Source organism: Sapajus apella, unplaced genomic scaffold (genome assembly GCF_009761245.1).
Source record: "Sapajus apella isolate SASKATOON/1434 unplaced genomic scaffold, GSC_monkey_1.0 scaffold19, whole genome shotgun sequence".
NCBI lineage: Eukaryota > Metazoa > Chordata > Mammalia > Primates > Cebidae > Sapajus > Sapajus apella.
In genome coordinates, this window is record NW_022436959.1 from 10122299 (window position 1) to 10141016 (window position 18718).

At 48.5% G+C, this 18718-nt stretch overlaps 3 protein-coding genes across 6 annotated transcripts in view; all 3 read left to right on the forward strand.

The window, feature by feature from the left end:
- HOXA3 (homeobox A3) overlaps window positions 1–18718 on the forward strand; it is a 45313-nt gene that overhangs the window by 2015 nt on the left and 24580 nt on the right. For all 4 annotated transcript variants that reach the window (XM_032286923.1, XM_032286925.1, XM_032286924.1 and 1 more), the window contains exon 2: window positions 10211–10314. The gene's annotated coding sequence lies outside the window, so the exon portion shown is untranslated. The remainder of the gene's footprint in view (window positions 1–10210; window positions 10315–18718) is intronic.
- On the forward strand, window positions 61–6255 carry HOXA6 (homeobox A6). Its single transcript, XM_032286932.1, has 2 exons — window positions 61–3112; window positions 4482–6255. Exons 1-2 carry the CDS (start codon window positions 2671–2673, stop codon window positions 4739–4741), a joined length of 702 nt encoding a protein of 233 aa, XP_032142823.1. The 5' UTR covers window positions 61–2670; the 3' UTR covers window positions 4742–6255.
- Window positions 4779–8864, forward strand: HOXA5 (homeobox A5). Its single transcript, XM_032286930.1, has 2 exons — window positions 4779–7326; window positions 8303–8864. The coding sequence occupies exons 1-2, from the start codon at window positions 6432–6434 to the stop codon at window positions 8551–8553; spliced, it is 1146 nt and encodes a 381-aa protein (XP_032142821.1). The 5' UTR covers window positions 4779–6431; the 3' UTR covers window positions 8554–8864.

The following is an 18718-nucleotide window of genomic DNA, read 5'->3' on the forward strand; positions in this document are numbered from 1 at the left end:
TGGGGCCCAGCTCGCCATCCTACCCCACCTTGGAGAGAAACTGAAAGGTAAGTCGCTTTCTGCGTGGCTTTGGCAGAGAAGAGAGAGCCCTGGGGTGGCCATTCTCACCATCTCAGGAGAGGCTCTCTGGAGGGTGTGGGGTTCCTATTCTTGCTGGAATGTCTCTCTCTCTCTCTCTCCACACACACACACACACACGCACACACACACACACACCCCCCTATATGTGCATACCCGATTGGAAAAATAAATTGGTCAGCTGCCAACATGATATGCACTAACCTTGACTAACACGTAAAGGTTCCAATGTAATGTATATTTTTCCATCTTAGTGCCTACAGAAGCTAGAAATATGTTTTCTGGCTCTTAGCTGAGAAATCAAATTCTCTTGTTAGTTGGAACAATGATTAGATCGAGAATCCTGGTCAAGGCATGACAAACAATAATCATAGTAAATTGACACCGACCCCAACACTGTGTGGGACATGGAGGAATGCAAAGGAAATCGTAAATGTAAACATTGATTGACATCTCCAAAACAGTTGTTTTCATCTTAAATAATAACTTGCTTAAAATCACTGTTGTCTGATAATTTTGTTTAAGAAAAAATAACGCAAACATGATTTTCTTCAAATAGCTATTTTTTAAAGTCCCTTTTAATTTTTTGACTCGAGTTTTCATTTTCACCTATTGAATTATTTCCCTGAAGTAATGTGGAAATGTTCAATTCTATCCACCCAATTCCAACCTCTCATTCGAAGCCCTTCTTTATCTGCACAGGAAACCCTTTCCAGGCTGGACTGACTGGGGAACAGGCACCCGGCTTCCAGGGTTGCCCCCATTGCAGGGCTAGCAGCCGCCTTCCAGGAGTGCCTCTTGGACTCTGTGGAGGTCGACCTTAGGCCAGTCCTTTTCCAATTTTTTCCCTTGGGGGGAGGAGAGCTCACCAAAAGAATCGAAAGCAAGGAAGACTAAGTCATTACTAGATTCCTACCGGAACACTGCCAGTTGCCCCCTCCCCACTAAGTTCTGAACCCCGAGAGCCTGCTCTGGCCAGAGTTTTACAGATCTTGTAAACAATCTCCAGAAATCCGTCCAAATCACGTAGTCTTTTTTCAACCTCCACGGAATTGAGGTTTTTAAAGCTAATTCAAGGGGTTTTACAAGCCCAACAACCACAGTTGTAAAAATGCCATTGGGCTGCTATTACATTTTACAAAACGAGATTGATCCATGTGCTGTAAAAGTCAACTATCTCGAAGGCACACCTCTCAGGCAAGAGTGAGCAGCCCAGGACAGGCTTTTCCTGTCCTGTCTGGGGACAGCCAGGCCTGGGACAACAGTGAAAGCAATTCAGGATTTCTGGAGCCAGTGAGACAACATTCCTGGTTCTGGAGCCACTGCAGGGCGGCAGCCCTCCGCGGTCCCAGGAAGGGCAGTAAAGAGGACGGCCCTAGGACAGTGCTGGCTGTCGGGCGCCCCGGAAACCGAGCTCATCAATTATCCCCGCGGCCTTGGGCCCCGCAGAGCTGCCTTCTGTGCCCAGCTTGGCCAGGGCCCCTGCGCCTCCTGTGCCTCTGGAATGAGGACAGAGAGATTCCACACCTGGATTTTTATCTGCCTCAGCTCTGAGCGGTTCTCCCCACGGATGCCGAGTCCCCAGGCGCTGGGTAGGGAGCAGGTACCTCGGCTGGCTTAGGTGCCCAGTCTCACGGCCAGCTGCTGCTCTGTCGGTTCTTTCTTGTGGAAACGAGTGGTTTCTGGCCTCTCAATTCTCTGGATTCAAAGGTGGGATGGGGACGACCGGCTGGAAGGGCTGCTTTGAGACCAGGCAGGCTAGGGTTATTGAGCCCTTTGGGACTCAACCAAGATGTGTATGTGGAGAAGAGAATGGGTGGGAAGAACCTGCGTTTGGCTGAGTCCTGGTCAGCTCGAGGTGAGCCTTCAGCTCTGGCCTGCGAGGCCCAGGTCCCTGGTGAGAGTGGAGAAGGAGAGACTAAGGGAGTTCACCGATTCCTAAGGCGCAGGAGTGAAGGGCAGGGAGTTCAGGCCTGGTTTCTGAGAGCCCGGGCTCCAGCTCAAGAACTCGCACCCACGAATAGGGGAGCGCTAGGGGAGGGGCGATTCGGGGCCGTGCCTGGAGTGCGGGTCGGCTGGGAGCAAAGCCACTTTTGTCACCGCCCCTCCTGGCGCGGGACCTTCAGGTTTCCTGTTTAGAGGAGGAGGGGCGGGTAACCTGCAAAATGCAATAAAGCAAAAAGGGGAGGAGGAAGGAGGGAGCCTGGTGGGGCCTTTGTGGCGGCCCCAGCGCTAGTGTCCCTACTCTGGCCTGATCTCTTCGCCCCTGAACTGGCCGTGCCCGCCACTGGCGTTCGGGAAGAGAGCCGAGAGCCGGGCCGGCTGGCTATGAGCGCCCATTAATCTGCCGGGCGGGCGGCGGGCGGGCGGGCTGGGGGCTGTTTGTAACTTTGCTGCCTCGGTCGCCGCGGTCCCCGGGGAGCGGGCTCCGGCGCTCGCTCCCATTGGCCGCTGCCGCGTCAGCTGGTGCGATTTGCTGCTGTCGCTTTTGGCGCTCGGCCATCCAGAAACAAACCAGTTCGATGACTACTAATAGTTATAGCCAGATGTACTAATACACAACAAATCACAGTCCTGCAGAGGGGCGCGCAAATGAGTTCCTATTTTGTGAATCCCACTTTCCCCGGGAGCCTGCCCAGCGGCCAGGACTCCTTCTTGGGCCAGCTGCCCCTCTACCAGGCCGGCTATGACGCTCTGAGGCCCTTCCCGGCCTCTTATGGGGCGTCCAGCCTCCCGGACAAGACGTACACCTCACCTTGTTTCTACCAACAGTCCAACTCGGTCCTGGCTTGCAACCGGGCATCCTACGAGTACGGGGCCTCGTGTTTCTATTCTGATAAGGACCTCAGTGGCGCCTCGCCCTCGGGCAGTGGCAAGCAGAGGGGCCCCGGGGACTACCTGCACTTTCCTCCCGAGCAGCAGTACAAACCCGACAGCAGCAGCGGGCAGGGCAAAGCACTCCATGACGAAGGCACCGACCGGAAGTACACGAGCCCCGTTTACCCTTGGATGCAGCGGATGAACTCCTGCGCGGGTAAGGCACGTCCCAAGACAGTGGAGGGAGAGGGGAAAGGAGGCAGGAAGAGAAAGAAGAAGGAAATAGAGTAGAAAGAGGAATAGAGAGAAAGATAGGAGAAAAGAACCAGCAAAGTTTCTTCAGCTGCTTAAAAGAGAAGAAAAAATCTGTTCCCAATGGGGCAATCAGGCAATGGCAAAGGAAGGGCAGGGCCCCAGTGTCCATGTGAGGTGACACCTTAGGGGAGGATGAGGACACTGCCACAAATGTGAGACCTATGACAGGGACAGCCTGAAGAGAGAGGGGGACTGGTGGGGAGGACTGCCTTGTTCATGCATCCCAGGTACCCTGCTCAGCTTCCCAAGCCAGAGGGCCTTCTGCACCGCATCACTGATAAATACCCTTTGCTTCCCAATCCCCTCTCCTTTTAGCCCCTCAGAAACCCATACAAAGAGAGGTGGCCATTTGGCCTCTTCCAGTGTCTCCCCAAAGCCTTGGAGGGCCACAGCCCCAGACTCAGGATTTTTTCTCTCTCTCCTCCCTCCCCTCCTCCCCCTTCCACTCAACTGCTCACTCTTAGCCAAGTTCTGCCTTCTTCTGAGCCCATGCCTGAGCTTCATACACCTGTATTGGAGGGACCCCCACCACCCTTAGGCATCTTTGGCACCAGATCAGACAGTCACACAATCCTACATTGCCAGAAATCCTAGACTATCTATAGCTCCATCTCTTAGACTCTGGTTTCCAAAGACTTGACAGGAAATCCCAAAGACTCCTAGGAATTCCCTAGGACAGAGCCTAATGAAGATTGTTAAAATTACAATGTTTTGCATTAAAATCTACTTTATCCCTGATGGATTCTGCATTTCTCAGAAGGGTCATATAATTTGGGAGAATGTGTAAAGATTTGAGAGGGCTGACCATTTTTAACTTTCCAAAAAATGTGTTGAGTTCTGGCATGGCTGGTCACAATAGCATCCTGAGAGACCACTATGAATTCAGAGTGTGTACACTACATACAGGGTCCACACCACCCACCCCCAGACACACACACACACCTACACACACACCCTGCATCCCCACAAAAACACTACTTGGGTGTCCCAAATTAAGAGTGCCCATTCTATTTTGCTTGTAATGGTTTTCCTATGAGGAAGATTTTTCAAAAGCAATAAAATCCAACCTCAAGTCGTTTTAGGTGGAAAACATCTCGCTTGGTATGAAATAATCTCCCATCCAGTCCGCTTTGGGCCCCAGATATAGTGGGAGAGGCTGGAGTGGACGCGGGGTGGTTTCCAGGCAGGAGGCCCCTTGTGGGAGGCACTGGGCTGACTGGGTCGGCTGTCCAGACCCTGGCTTACCGGCGCCCGGCCATTTCTGCCCGCAGGTGCTGTGTACGGGAGCCATGGGCGCCGAGGCCGCCAGACCTACACGCGCTACCAGACGCTGGAGCTGGAGAAGGAGTTCCACTTCAACCGCTACCTGACGCGGCGCCGCCGCATCGAGATCGCCAACGCGCTCTGCCTCACCGAGCGCCAGATCAAGATCTGGTTCCAGAACCGCCGCATGAAGTGGAAAAAGGAAAATAAGCTCATCAATTCCACGCAGCCCAGCGGGGAGGACTCAGAGGCAAAAGCGGGCCAGTAGACCCCTGGGCAGGGACCAGGCCAGCGCTGCAACCTCCTTCGGCTTTGCCCCCTTGCCCTCACCTGCTCCCCAACTTTTCTCTCCGCCTGCTCCCATCTGGGGGCTTCTGCAGCTTCAGGGGAGCTCGGAGCTTTGCAAGAGTCTGTGCATTTATTTCTTACAAAACAAAACCTCACACACAGCCAATACCAGCGGTGGAGCGGGACGCACTGCACACACAGTCCCGCTCCACAAGGCTGCCCAAACCCGCTCCGGAGCTCCAGGGTGCGCCCTGAATGCGTCCGGAGCTCCTGTGCTAGTGCCTCTGCGCTCCCCGACCTCGGGACAAGAGGCTACTAGGGAGGAAAGAGCCCTGGGCCGAGCCCGGTTTCTCGTCTGGGCGTCTCTGCCTAGGTCCCTCGCCAGGAGGTCCCGAAGGGCACCATCAAATCATCTCTGGCCAGTGGAAAGAGGGGGTCTAAGTGCTGGGTCCCGGCGTTGTCTCGGCCTCCCAGGGCGCCTCCCAGAACAGGAAGCTTGAGGAACAAAGGGGGGCCCAACAGAGCCCAGTCTCTCGGCCTCGCTTGCGCAACCGTCAGTGGAAGAGAAGCTGCCTCATACGAGGCGAGCTAACCTGGGCGCAAGTGGTACAGTACAGTCCGGGGACCGTCTGGGCTCCCTCAGGCTCCCGGCTCCGGATTCCCGCTCCCTGACACCGATAGCGCCCGCGTCGCCGCCACAGCAGCGTTCAGGACCCAACAAGGGGCCCGGGGCCATGGAAGCCTCCAAAGTCCTGGCTTCCAGAGTTGCCAGGGGCGCCTGCAACACCGGGCCTCCAGCCGGGAGACTCCACTTGCCTGTCAGCTGTATTTCTGATTTACTTGTGTCTTTCGGAGCCCTGGAAAATAACTACGGAGATCCTAGGCACTGCCACGAAATGCTTCCATTATCGCCCTCATTTTACTCCTGGAGGTCTAAGCAAGACCCCAGTAACCCAGCCCGCGGATCCTCAGACCCCAAGCAGCCTCTGTGGCTGCAAGGAGCCTGGGCCCACTCGCTGAGTTCAATGGGAACCCTCCAACTTGGGGCCCGGCTGGCTCGAGGAACCAGACCCTGTGATGAAGATTTTCCAAGCTGGATACGTAAGCAAATCAAATAGCAAACTAATGACACGAAAACCATACTCACAAGAAAGAAAAATCGACTACGGTTATAAAAGTGTATGGAATTTGACCTTGCTTTGGAAAAACACTACACAAAAGCTATCTTTAATAGACGCCTGTCATTTAAGAGCGGCAGGGACACTGTCCCTCATGCGCTAGCAAAAACAGAGCCGTAATTGTAGCTGCTGCTGCTGCTGCGGGCAGGATTTATTTCTCCAATTGGCTAAATGGCTTTCCCCCTTCCCCGAAGGTGGTATCTGTATTTTCAAAATTCAGAGCTGGCGGCAGGACGGGCAGAACCGACCCCAACCTCGACACAAAAATAAGAGGCGCTGCAAAACGGGGGAAATAAAGTTGTTGCAAATAAAATGCAGGTCACCACCTCCCCCCAATCCTCTACATCCTCACCCGGCGCGCGATCGGCAGCTGACGGCCTAACAATTGGTACATCCTAATGGAACTGCGAGGGAAATGCAATAATTTTGCCATAATGGGCTGTAACCTCAATTCGACCCCAGCCCTTGCAACCCCGGGTCGGAAGCGGGGCGATGCGCCCTAACTCCAGCGGGTGGCGCTCGAGTCCGACTGAACGGCGGCAACGGGCGGCGGGCACGCGCCCGGGGCGCGCGCGCCAACCCTCTCGCCTCCACCCAACTCCCCCATTAGTGCACGAGTTTACCTCTAGAGGTCATCAGGCAGGATTTACGACTGGACAACAAAAGCACGTGATTCGAAGTCGTACCCCATATTTGGGTGCCTACGTAGGAGGGAACCAAGTACATGGCCCAGTCATTTCCATAATTCATCATAAATTGTGCAAGGGTGCTATAGACGCACAAACGACCGCGAGCCACAAATCAAGCACACATATCAAAAAACAAATGAGCTCTTATTTTGTAAACTCATTTTGCGGTCGCTATCCAAATGGCCCGGACTACCAGTTGCATAATTATGGAGATCATAGTTCCGTGAGCGAGCAATTCAGGGACTCGGCGAGCATGCACTCCGGCAGGTACGGCTACGGCTACAATGGCATGGATCTCAGCGTCGGCCGCTCGGGTTCCGGCCACTTTGGCTCCGGAGAGCGCGCCCGCAGCTACGCGGCCGGCGCCAGCGCGGCGCCCGCCGAACCCAGGTACAGCCAGCCGGCCACGTCCACGCACTCGCCTCCGCCTGACCCGCTGCCCTGCTCCGCCGTGGCCCCCTCGCCCGGCGGCGACAGCCACCACGGCGGGAAAAACTCCCTGGGCAACTCCAGCGGCGCCTCGGCCAACGCCGGCAGCACCCACATCAGCAGCAGAGAGGGGGTTGGCACGGCGTCCGGAGCCGAGGAGGACGCCCCTGCCAGCAGCGAGCAGGCGAGTGCGCAGAGCGAGCCGAGCCCGGCGCCGCCCGCCCAACCCCAGATCTACCCCTGGATGCGCAAGCTGCACATAAGTCATGGTAAAGCCAGCCTTTTTCTAAATCCACGCGACCACGGGGACGCGGCTCTCGATCCCCTCTCTCTTCTCTGCCACCCTCTCCCAGTCTGTCTCCTGGTATCATTTCTCCCAGCCCTGCGGAGTCTCTCCTAGCCATTCTCCTTCTCCTGCCTTCCTCCTTCCTCCTTTTCTTTGCAAACACTCTTCGCTCACAAATAATGGGGGAATCGGGCGCTGGCCGGGCCAGTTTAGACATTGAAAGGGGGAGGAAGCAAAAAAAAAACAACCCTCTGAACCCCAACGCCTTGTAACGCGCTCCCCGGTCAGGCCAGCCGAGCAAGGCACAGAGAGGTAGAGGATGGCAGTAGGAGCCGTGAATCGGGCTTGTCAGGACGGATGATTTATGAAGAGGGTTACGCTGGGGAAACAGCGTTACTAATTAGAGCCCCGGAAAAAGGGCTTGGGGGGTAAAATCGAGGAGAGAGCCGGCAGGATTCTGAAGTTTGGGGGCAGGAGGGAGAGAGAAGGAAAGTGAAGAAAAAGAAAGCAGGCGCCCCAAGCCTGCAGGCTGGCCACTGGAGGCGGCTCGCGGGACTGGAACTTTGAGGCAGGGTGACCCGAAGGCCACTTGGGCGCTCAGGAAAGGGCCGTGCTTCCTAGGCTTCTGAACGGTGGGCAGCCTGGGAGGGCTGTACCTCCCGATCGGGGCGCCCGGGGCAGGGCGGAGAGGGCAGGAGTGAGGCCAGGGAAAGCCGGAGTCCTCCGGACACGGCCCCAGCCTCAGAGGGGCGGATTGTTCCCAGGGTCCAAATCGTATTGTTTTCTCTCTAGAAAGGAAGAGGGAAGGAAATTCGGGAGGGGTGTGCGGGCTGGTAGGGAGAACTTGTTGAGCCTTTCGCCTGGGTTCCCTGCTCAGGACACGAGCTTGTCCCCCTGGCGGACTTTGGAAGCCAGGGGGTGAGGAGTTGGTGGCTAAACCGCTGACTTTTCTATTGCAGACAACATAGGCGGCCCGGAAGGCAAAAGGGCCCGGACGGCCTACACGCGCTACCAGACCCTGGAGCTGGAGAAGGAGTTCCACTTCAACCGCTACCTGACCCGCCGAAGAAGGATTGAAATAGCACATGCTCTTTGCCTCTCCGAGAGACAAATTAAAATCTGGTTCCAAAACCGGAGAATGAAGTGGAAAAAAGATAATAAGCTGAAAAGCATGAGCATGGCCGCAGCAGGAGGGGCCTTCCGCCCCTGAATATCTGAGCGTTTAAAGTACTGAGCAGTATTAGCGGATCCCGCATAGTGTCAGTACTAAGGTGACTTTCTGAAACTCCCTTGTGTTCCTTCTGTGAAGAAGCCCTGTTCTTGTTTCCCTAATTCATCTTTTAATCATGAGCCTGTTTATTGCCATTATAGCGCCTGTATAAGTAGATCTGCTTTCTGTTCATCTCTTTGTCCTGAATGGCTTTGTCTTGAAAAAAAAAAAAATAGATGTTTTAACTTATTTATATGAAGCAAGCTGTGTTACTTGAAGTAACTATAACAAAAAAAGAAAAGAGAAAAAAACACACAAAAAGTCCCCCTTCAATCTCGTTTAGTGCCAATGTTGTGTGTTGCACTCAAGTTGTTTAACTGTGCATGTGCGTGGAAGTGTTCCTGTCTCAATAGCTCCAAGCTGTTAAAGATATTTTTATTCAAACTACCTATATTCCTTGTGTAATTAATGCTGTTGTAGAGGTGACTTGATGAGACACGACTTGTTCGACGTGTAGTGACTAGTGACTCTGTGACGAAAACTGTGACTCCAAGCGGTGTGTCCCTGCGTGCCTTTGTAGGACCCTTTGCACGAACTCTGGAAGTGGCTCTTATAAGCGCAGCTTCAGTGATGTATGTTTTTGTGAACAAAGTTACAAATATTGTCCAAGTCTGGCTGTTTTAAGCAAACTGTGATCAGCTTTTTGTTTTGTTTTGTTTTTTGTTTTTTTGGTATTTGTTTTTAAGGAAAAAATACTGACTGGAACAAAAAATAAACTTTCTATTGTAAGTTCTCTTGGTCTGGTTTGTGCCAAATAGTGAGTGGCTCTGTCTGCTTTTCTGTCTGTCTGTTCAGTCCTGGAAGCCCGTAGGTCTGAGGCTACCTGAGCAGATGACCTGTGCAGGGAGACCTCAGACCAACACTGGCCCATCGCCTCCCTAACTCTGACCCATCACAAAGTGCAGGGCAGAAGGTGGGAAAAGCTGCAGGCAGTTCCAAAGCCCGAGTCCACCCTGCCCATCTCTGAGGAACCAAGTTAACTTGCTGGGTACAAAACAGAGAGACAGAATGAGAAAGAAGGAGAAAAAGCCCAGGGCTTTGTTAGCTGCCCTCGGGCCACACAGACCCTGCCTCTTTCCTAAGGCTGTCCTAGGCCTCCACTTGCTGGAGACGCTGCTCTGCCTGGCTATGGTCCCCAAACCCTCTGCCCTTAACCCGTCCCAGCACCCCTTCCCCACTTTTCACCCTGGACCCAGTTGGCTTCTTTTGCTACAATTAATTTGCTACAAATGGAAGGTACTTACCCCATCCTAGCTCGATTGGGAAACTCCTCAGAGCAGCTAAAGCGCAACTAGAGATTTGCACATTTACCGACTGCTTACACTGATGCCGTCTTTCCTTTTAAAAGTTATAAAACAGTAAACTTTATAAGCCCCAGTTCCGGCTATATGACATTTGGGTGCCAAATGAATAGGGTTTTGTCTATGAATTAGATCGTAAAATCATCCATAGCACAGACAGATCGGCTCACTGGCTATAAAACGTCACGTGGGGCCATTAAAGTAAGTTTTATGGTTTTGGGGAGTTGACATCCAACATTATATACCACATAACATATAATCTCACTAACGCTGGACTCCATTTGACTCTTTTGCAGGCTACGTGTGCTGCCTGGCCATTCAAACTGTCAATTTTAGGTCCAGAAGTGTCCAAACCACAAGTTCTCAAAACTCCCTGAAAAATGGCTCCCTCCGAGTTAAGGTAAGCTCGCCTCTTGAGTGCTTTCAAGTTTATTTGTACTTTGGAAAGTTTCTTCCTTGCTCTCTCTCTTTCTCTCTTTCTCTCTGGTTCAATAACTCTGAGGCTGCCTCTGAATTCGAAAAGGCAGGACAAACTTCCCCCTGCCCAAGAGAGCAGCGCCAGGAGCCAGCTCTGCGGAGGCAGGAGGGTGAGCAGCGCCTGTGACCGCGCGGCATCCTCAGGCCTAACTTTAATTGCTGCACAACCGCGGATGTTAATAACTTCCGCTGCTCCCGCCGGCGTGCAAAAAGATGATTTTTGTGTGCGAATGGGCCTGTGTGTGGGGACCGGGCAGGGCCGCAGCCCCAGCCCTCCGCGCAATTGCTGGGCCGGCCGGGCCGGCTTCTGGGGGTCACGGAGCCTTGAGGTGGGGGCTGGGAGACAGTGGGGCGCCAGCCGCGGGCGCCGAGGGCCGCGCTGAGCTCAGGAGTTTGAAAGAAAGGCCCGGGCAGGGCCGAGGCGGACTCTGGAGGGATTCCTTACGGGGCTGTGGCAATATGTCTTCGGGGCCAGGGTCTTTGGCAGGGTTGAACTGAGGCGGCGGCCTTCGGGGTTTCAGCTCAAGAGAGCCGGAGGGTGGCAGAGGCCGGCGAGGCGGAGGCTGCACCTCCAGGCTGGGCCCCTGGGTTGCGAGGTGGAGATTGGGCTGCTAGCGCCCACCGGACCCTGGGGACCAAGGGTCCCCACCCTCCTGGGGGGTGCTCAGCACCCCCTCCCCCGCACCCGGGACCAGGCCCTGAACCCTGTTTGCTTGCACGTTCTTTTTATTTCGGTGAGACTGTTCTCACCCGCCTGTGAGTCTGAAGCAATAAACTTTATGGCCGGATTTAACTTTAGTCTTTGAATCCTCAGGCTAATTGAAAGGGGTTAAAGCACTTTCTTTTCTTTCGCCTTGCCTTTCTTCTCCCTCTCTTCTTTCCTTTTCCTCTCCTTCTTTGTAGAATTAAAACATCTACGCACAGGACCCTCAAAAGGCAACTTAGGCAGCCCCCTAGATGACATTAAAGATTGGAGAAATTCACTCCCCCTCAACATACAGGCGAATTCTCTGTTCCAAACTGTGCTCTAAAGTTTGGGGGGAAATTGAGGTGTCTTCAATGCCCAACTTAAAAATCCCCAGAGCCATTAGGTTGTTTTTCCTGACACATCGTAAACGGTAGTTTAGGGAAGAAATTGGTCCTTTGTCAGTAGGAGATTTCCGCCTTTCTTTTGTTAGCTGCTCTTTCTGTTTGATCCCAGGAAATTTACATACTCTATGATTTCCAGAACAGTCTCCACAATTGCACCAATGGGTGAAGTAAGGTGAAATAAGTTTATCCTGGGTACAGTTCCATATTGGCCCCAGTCACCCCTTCTGGCTCCAATCCTCCATATTCTTCAATGGCAAAACCCAAGCCCAGTAACTGGGGACTATGTGGCCTGTCCTGGGATCTTTTTTCTGGATGGGTACCCACAAGGGACTCAGTATATTTCCCCCAATCCTATTTTAGGAATTAAGGCAAATTCTCCTACTGCATTCAGAAATGAAAGAAAAAATAGGATCTGCTTTTCTCCTTAAGAGCTGGGCAGTTTTTGGCGAGTATTAATTGGTAAAGATACCTATTAAGTGCTTAAAGTGAAAACACTGAAAGTATAGATTTGAAATTTCAATAAAGTTTCTTGTGCAGAGGCCACCTACACTCAACATAAGTGCAACAGATGTCCCCAAAGTCAGAGGTCCAGAAAGCAAAACCTAGAAAGTTTTTTTTTTTTTTTTTAAATCGAAACCCCCCCACAAGCCCAACTTCTCATGAATTGTGGCAAGGTAAAGAATCTTAAAGTCATCGTGTGTAACCTATTAAAGTGGACATTGGTATTTCAGCAGTCAAGAAGAGGTGTCCACATCTTAGTGGGAACAAGAATATAAACTCTACATGGGTATGGGCTCTCTTTAATAATGTTATGTGTCTGTGAGAATACTGGATTCTTTGTTTTGCTGCTCTGAATTTTGGGCTCCTTATCGGAAAATATTGGGTTATGGTTCCATTTTAGTTACTCATTTGGTGATCTTGCTTGGAGAGTGAAATTAGAAGCAAAAAATAAAATAAAATAAAATAAAAATAAGAGAGAGTGAGAGTGACAGGGGTTCTGACAGTTTAGTTGGAGTAACTCACACAGAAAGCATCCACACTACCTTCATGGCTATATTCCACCTTGGGGTGTGGGAATGAGCAGAAAGCCTGTTGAAGTCATTTCCAGCACCACATAACATAGAGAATGTTTCCAAGGAATGAGAAAAATTACAGGCTGTAAATATTGTCAGCTTGCTTATTTCTGTCTGTTTTAATCTTCACAAAACTTAAGTAGAATTTAAGGGAGCAGGACAACCCACATGGCCACATGGAATTAAATGACTTTTCAAAAATACAGCATGCAGTCAGACCTATGTATTATTGGAGGGTTTTTTTTTTTCTTTCTTCCTATTTTCATAGGAAGCATAATCAAGAGGATGGCTGGTTTTCTGCTCATTCTGTAGATAAGTTATTTCTTTTGTGGATTCTTGGGTTGTTCTTGCAGAGGAACTTACTAAGAAAAAATATTGAGGTCACTGAGGGCTTTATGAAGACACCCAGCCTCAGCCGGTGGCAGAAGTGTGTCTGTGCTTCTCTTCGGCAGCAATGTGCAGGGGCTCATTTGTTTCCACAAACTGAAGAGACAATATTCCTGAACTATAAATACAACAGGAAGCTTCTGGTCACACTACTTACGGGTTTGTTAGGGTTTCCATGGTCTAATTTCACAACATTATGCCAAGATTCCTTTTCTCCTGCTCTTTCCCCTGCTTTATTGTTGGCGGTTCTGGGAGAGCAAGACAGAATTTCCTACCAAAAACAGAGTCCTGTTCATTTGTTGAGATTCTGAGAGTATTATATCCAAATAATTAGTGAGTGGAAAGCAAATCACATCTTAAAAGATGGGCAATTGAGGAGGAAAACTATCCTTTTAACTTAAAAGATGCCCTTCTCAGCCTCTCCCCTGCCTTGGCTGGGGGTCTGTCCATGGCTTGCCCACCATGGAGAGTGCAGAGCATTATGGGCTCCATCCCTTTGGTTTCTAAGAGGAATTTCCTTCTAGTCAATGGCAAAACTATAAACGGGGCTCCCAGGCAGGGCTGAGGGGGTCAGCCTAAGCTCCCACCCACATAGGGGAGGGGATCCACAGCCCCAGCCATTCTAAGCCTCAGAACTTGAAGGTCTGCCCAGGTTTGTTTTGTTTGGTATTTTTCACAAATCAATTTGTTATTTTCCTACCAGGTCCCCTCCCCACAAACCAGTCTTTTCAATAATAATATTTGTTATGAAGGTTATTAGATAATTATTGCAATTTTGTGAAGCAGCCCTTGCTGGAGGTGAAGTCTGTCATTGCCTAACAAATGACGCCCGCGCAGTTCACTGCCGGGTTAAGTAAATGCAGAGAAGATAAATCTGCACACCCTAGGAATCGCCAGCAGAGCACGCTTTAGTACAAGTTCACAGTCAACTCACCCGCCTGGGCCAGCTCTCCCAACAATTAGGGCTGTGTCTTTAGTTTTAAATAAAGAGAAAAAGTGTCTCTACCTCCCATTGCCTGCTTTCCCCCATCTTCTCTTTTCTTTCACTTTTTGCAAGGTTCTCCCCTTCTGCTCCAAATTTTCCTGGTAAAATAGAACCATGAGTGATTTCAAGTTAATCTAGTTCCTAGGTGCTGAGAAAAAGAGGTCGTAGGCTGATTTAACAGGAAATACAGTCACAAACACACAAAAACATCCATTTCACCCGCTAATTTCAAATGGCAGTGGCAGAAGCAGGGCATCCTGAGATGCTAGGGGACCTCTTCCCCCTGAAAGAAGAGGCTCAGCTTTGTGTATCTTTGTGGTTAGTGCGTTACAACTGCAGGTCAAAAAGTTGAGGGTCAAAAGTTTACATTGTGCAGCGCTCTTAGTCATCTGCCCAGACAGAGTTTGATGTCAATGTTAGAGCTGTGATCTTGACTATCAGCACAAAAGATAAAATGGCTCGGAGTGACGCGTGTATCACGGTATGGACTCCAGGTGAACCCTAGTGGTTGAATGACCTCAATTACGGAGGAAAGGATAGAAAATTCCTCTTTTCAAGAGTAATACATGCTGTATTTCATCTTGAATTATTGCTCCCATTCTGAGGGAATAGCAGCAGGTAAATAGGCATAGATTACTGAAACACCAACACCTTAGGTGTTGGAGAACCAGGAGTCTGTGGGTTTGTCACAAAATAAAAATGCTCAAAACTCATCTGTGGAGCTTTAAAAAGTAATGTCGCAAGTTTCCAATATTTCATTATGCCTTCAAAGGCAACAGAATGGTTCAGAAAACCTCCTTTGTTTGAAAAGAGGGATTTTGATTGGCCAGTTTTTTGTCTTTTTAGTACATATGATGACCCCTAAAGTGTGTAAGAACAAATGCAAACACAGGCACTTCTTGCAAAATGTAATCTTTGCAGTATTCAAACATAGAATATGCTTCTTCTGAAACTACAGTTCGCTGAATGCAAAGGGTTCTGAGATCTGGGAAGGGGAAGGAAGGAAGTGAAAGCCCTCCTGAAAACAGAGGATTCCCCCCTTCCCCCCTCCACCACCACCATCAATGACAAAATGCTTATTGGTGCCATGAAAATGTTCCTGTTTGGAAATTTTTGTTATGTTTACTATTAAACCACAATTGAATGTAAGAGAAATGCTACAAGCTATAAGTGAAAAACTAGACTGTAGGGAATGCAGAAAGGTGTAATCCACAAATACCAGGCCACTTTGTAAGACCACCACACAGAATAGAATATTTTCTATTCTTCAGAAAGTGCTTTCTAATAATGCCCTTGGAAATAAAAAAAAAAAAAAAAAAAAAAAGCCAAGGAGAAGGGAAAGCAACCTAAGGAGAAGGGTGGGAGAGCAGAAAATAAAGGGAATAGTGTATTAAGGAAGCCAACTGGAACCATGCCTCATGTGTGAGTTGCAACTGAAGGGCTAAACAATATCTTATTTTTCATACCTCTAGAAAGGCTTTAAGTGTTGGTGCTGTAAGAATCTATTTTCCAGGGGACATATTTCCTTTATCTGTGAATTGACCTTCAAGGGATCAATTTAGGAAAACAGAGAAGAGAAAGGTGAAATATTTTCCCTAGGTTTTTCTTTTTTAACTTTGGAGATAATTCATCTACTCAGAATGTAGCCTCTTGCAGGAATGTTTAAGATCATCCCAATACATTTTGGTTGATTGGATTTAACAGTGCCAGGTATGTTCAGTGGTAAAGTAAATATTTCCCAAACACTGCCTTCATGGAAGTAATCAGGGTGCTTCTGTGCAATGTGTAAAGTTTTCACTCCGGCCAAGAGTTAGAAGCCAAATGGGGGTCTGCCAGATGAAACAGAAGAAAGGAAACAACTGTGGTGCTTGCTGTTGCAGCAGTGAACATTTCACCACATTTGAGCTACTTAGATGAAGAAAACCAAAACCCCCTCTTCTAGGACTCACCAAGACAATTATTTGTCTCTTTGCAAAAAACCTTTTTATTGTGCGTTTTGGTTAAAAACACGTGACACACCTTAGAAACATAACAGCTTCAAAAACTATAGATACCTCTTAGCTAGTCTTTAAAGTAAAAGAAAAGGGTACTTGCAGAAGTTAATGCTTTTAGAGAGCTTGCTTCTTTATTTGGAGGATTTTGAATCTTGGGCCTGTCAAACAAACCCAGTTAAAATTCGTGCGTAATCCCAATATGAATGTCAGTCCTCATCCCTGGGTTGTGTGCATTATTTTAAACTACGACAAGGAAATTTCCCCCAAACAATTAATTGGTCAAATGGCTGGTAAAGTGCTGCTCCTCTCAAATCTTGTGTCTAGTGTAGGTGGTGGGGAAACCCTCAAATGCATTCTGAAATCCTGCCATTCCGCTGTTCAGCTTGAGACGCGCATCCGATAGAGAACAGTCTGGGGGACTCTCGCTCTAAAGAACAAAGGACAAATACAGTCAATACATTCCATAACGTTTACATTTCCTTTGCCTTTTCCCCTTGGTTTTTCCTGAGAAGGAGTGACCTAGGCAAAGCACCCTGCTCACTAAAAGACACTGTATAGACCTTTTAGAAGCGCAAAGTCCAAGGCCGAGGTGAACTTCAGGTCAGTGCGTCTAACAAATATGAAAATGTCGGCTGGTGAAGGGCGCGCCTTGTGATTTAACAAAGACTGTCAATGTGTAAGATTAATAAGAAACAAAATGCACACGGTGTCACTGTTCGGTCACTTTGAAACTTGGGACAGGGTTGCATTCAAGAGGGAAGGCTGTTACAAATATATTCAAAATGATTCAAATCAGATTCAAACCAAGCTGCAAAACACCGCCTCCCTCTCACCCTCCCTCTCCCTCCGACTCCCTTCACTCTTCTTTTCCATCTGGGATTCGAGGACATGAAGAAAAGTTATTTCAGCTAATGGGATTTTAAGAAAGCTTTTGTTGGGAATATATGTTATCCCTGCAAGTGGAAATGAACAAATGTGCTTACCAGTTTCCTAAGGAAAGGATAACGCTTTCACCCCAATTGAGACTGGAACCAGTTGGCGTGCGAGGATTAGCATGCTCCCTCTCTGCTACATTTCAGGGCATCCCATCTTTTCTCGAACGAGATGCTGCTGGTAAACTTCAGTTTGTTTATTAATTGAGTTAGTTTCTTCCTGGCTTTACTTTGGTGTCTTCGATATTGTGTAAAGGCAAGCAGTATTTTTTGAAAAAAAATGTTTTTCAAAAGATTATTTGATTCAATGGAATGATGCTATGGTTTGCAAAGGGAGATTGAGGAAGGTTCAGAAAAGGTACTGAGATTGTTTATTACAGCCATAAATCTTGCAGTAAAATGTCAAAATGTCGGTGTGTGAGATAACACTTGGTGGTCCTGGCTCCATTTGTGTTTATGACACGAACCACAAAGACAAGTTACAGGCCTTGGGGGATTCTGTGTAAGCCCCTCTTCCTAAAGTAATAGAACCACACAAAACACAGGCGCAGTTAACTTATTAGGGTTGACCATATACAAAACAGTGCCTATGTCTCGTTAATACTTAAAAATAGAAACTTGGTAGAAGGTTCCGAGGCTAAACAACATGAATTTTGTGGTTTAGTGTCTGTAAATATTAAACAGACATGGTTAAGACCCTAGTACTCAAGGCTGATGACATGAGGAGGCAGAGGGAAGGTTTCCTTGTCATGCCTTTTGTTCCCCCTGAAGCTTAGATGGTTCAGCTTTGTAATACATATTATGTATGTACATATTATTTATATTACATATTACATAACCTATGTATATATCATTTTTTCTTGCTAAGGAGAGATATTGGTTCGGGTAGATGTATCACAGGCTAATTTATTCCTCAAGTCTAGAGAGGATGGCTAAGGATTACACTCAGTGTTGCTTTCTGTCTGTGGCTCAGATTTCATTAAAAACAAATTTTCAGGGTGCCTCATGTGAATGGACAGGACTCTTCACACACATATACACCCATTGTGGAAAATCTCTTTGTACCACTTCAGGGTGATTCCAGTTAGAAAGCTAATATGATCCCCTTTTTAACCTCTTTTCCTAAATTAGTTTAAAGATTAGTCTCCTATAATAGCCTTTATGTGGCTAAGCATTAAATGACTATCCATCAAATGGATATATTCCAGCATTTAGTAACTCATATGAGTAACCGATATAAATGAAGATAGAATTGACATTCCTTTTGAAGTGTCTCCAGGCTTAGAATATAATTTTCCTTGTCTGCATTCCAGACTCAGTTGTGAGAAGGCTGTTTATACTGCTCTTTGAAAAATTAACTAAGGTGCACCAGCTGAAAAATCCTTGCTTTTGCATGCCAATATGAAAATATTTTTAGAATGGTGACTATTCTAGTTTGCACTGCTTTAATCTGGGCTGAAAAGTAGAGGATCTAGATATGTCTGTTACTCAGAAAAGAAAGGAGGAAAGTACACAGTACAAATAAGGCATCAGTATTTACTTCAAAGATCAACATTAGGTGGAATTAATAAGTAATTTATTTGTTAATAATGGCGTAATTAGTGTACCCATCAAATTTCAATTACCAAATGGCAGGCAACAGTCTCCTCTCCCTCCTTTCCAGAGCTTCTGATATCGTTAACATGCTAATTTCCAGCAATTCAGAAATTATAGACTGTCTTGTAAATATAACTCTAGCCTCAGATACAGCCTGAGAAAGCAGGATCCAAAAGAGAAAACATAAAACTCTTAGCTGGAAATGACCTATCAGAGATCAGACCAGGCAAGGTGTATATTCTACCTTTAGCTTGTTTTTGTTTGGGGA

What these genes read in the sequence shown, in the direction of transcription:
- HOXA6 (XM_032286932.1), top strand. Translation starts at nt 2,671, where the DNA reads ATGAGTTCCTATTTTGTGAATCCCACTTTCCCCGGGAGCCTGCCCAGC. An exon ending in GCGGATGAACTCCTGCGCGG is followed by an intron (nt 3,113 to 4,481) that starts GTAAGGCACGTC and finishes TTCTGCCCGCAG; the next exon opens with GTGCTGTGTACGGGAGCCAT.
- HOXA5 (XM_032286930.1), top strand. Translation starts at nt 6,432, where the DNA reads ATGCGCCCTAACTCCAGCGGGTGGCGCTCGAGTCCGACTGAACGGCGG. An exon ending in CAAGCTGCACATAAGTCATG is followed by an intron (nt 7,327 to 8,302) that starts GTAAAGCCAGCC and finishes TTTCTATTGCAG; the next exon opens with ACAACATAGGCGGCCCGGAA.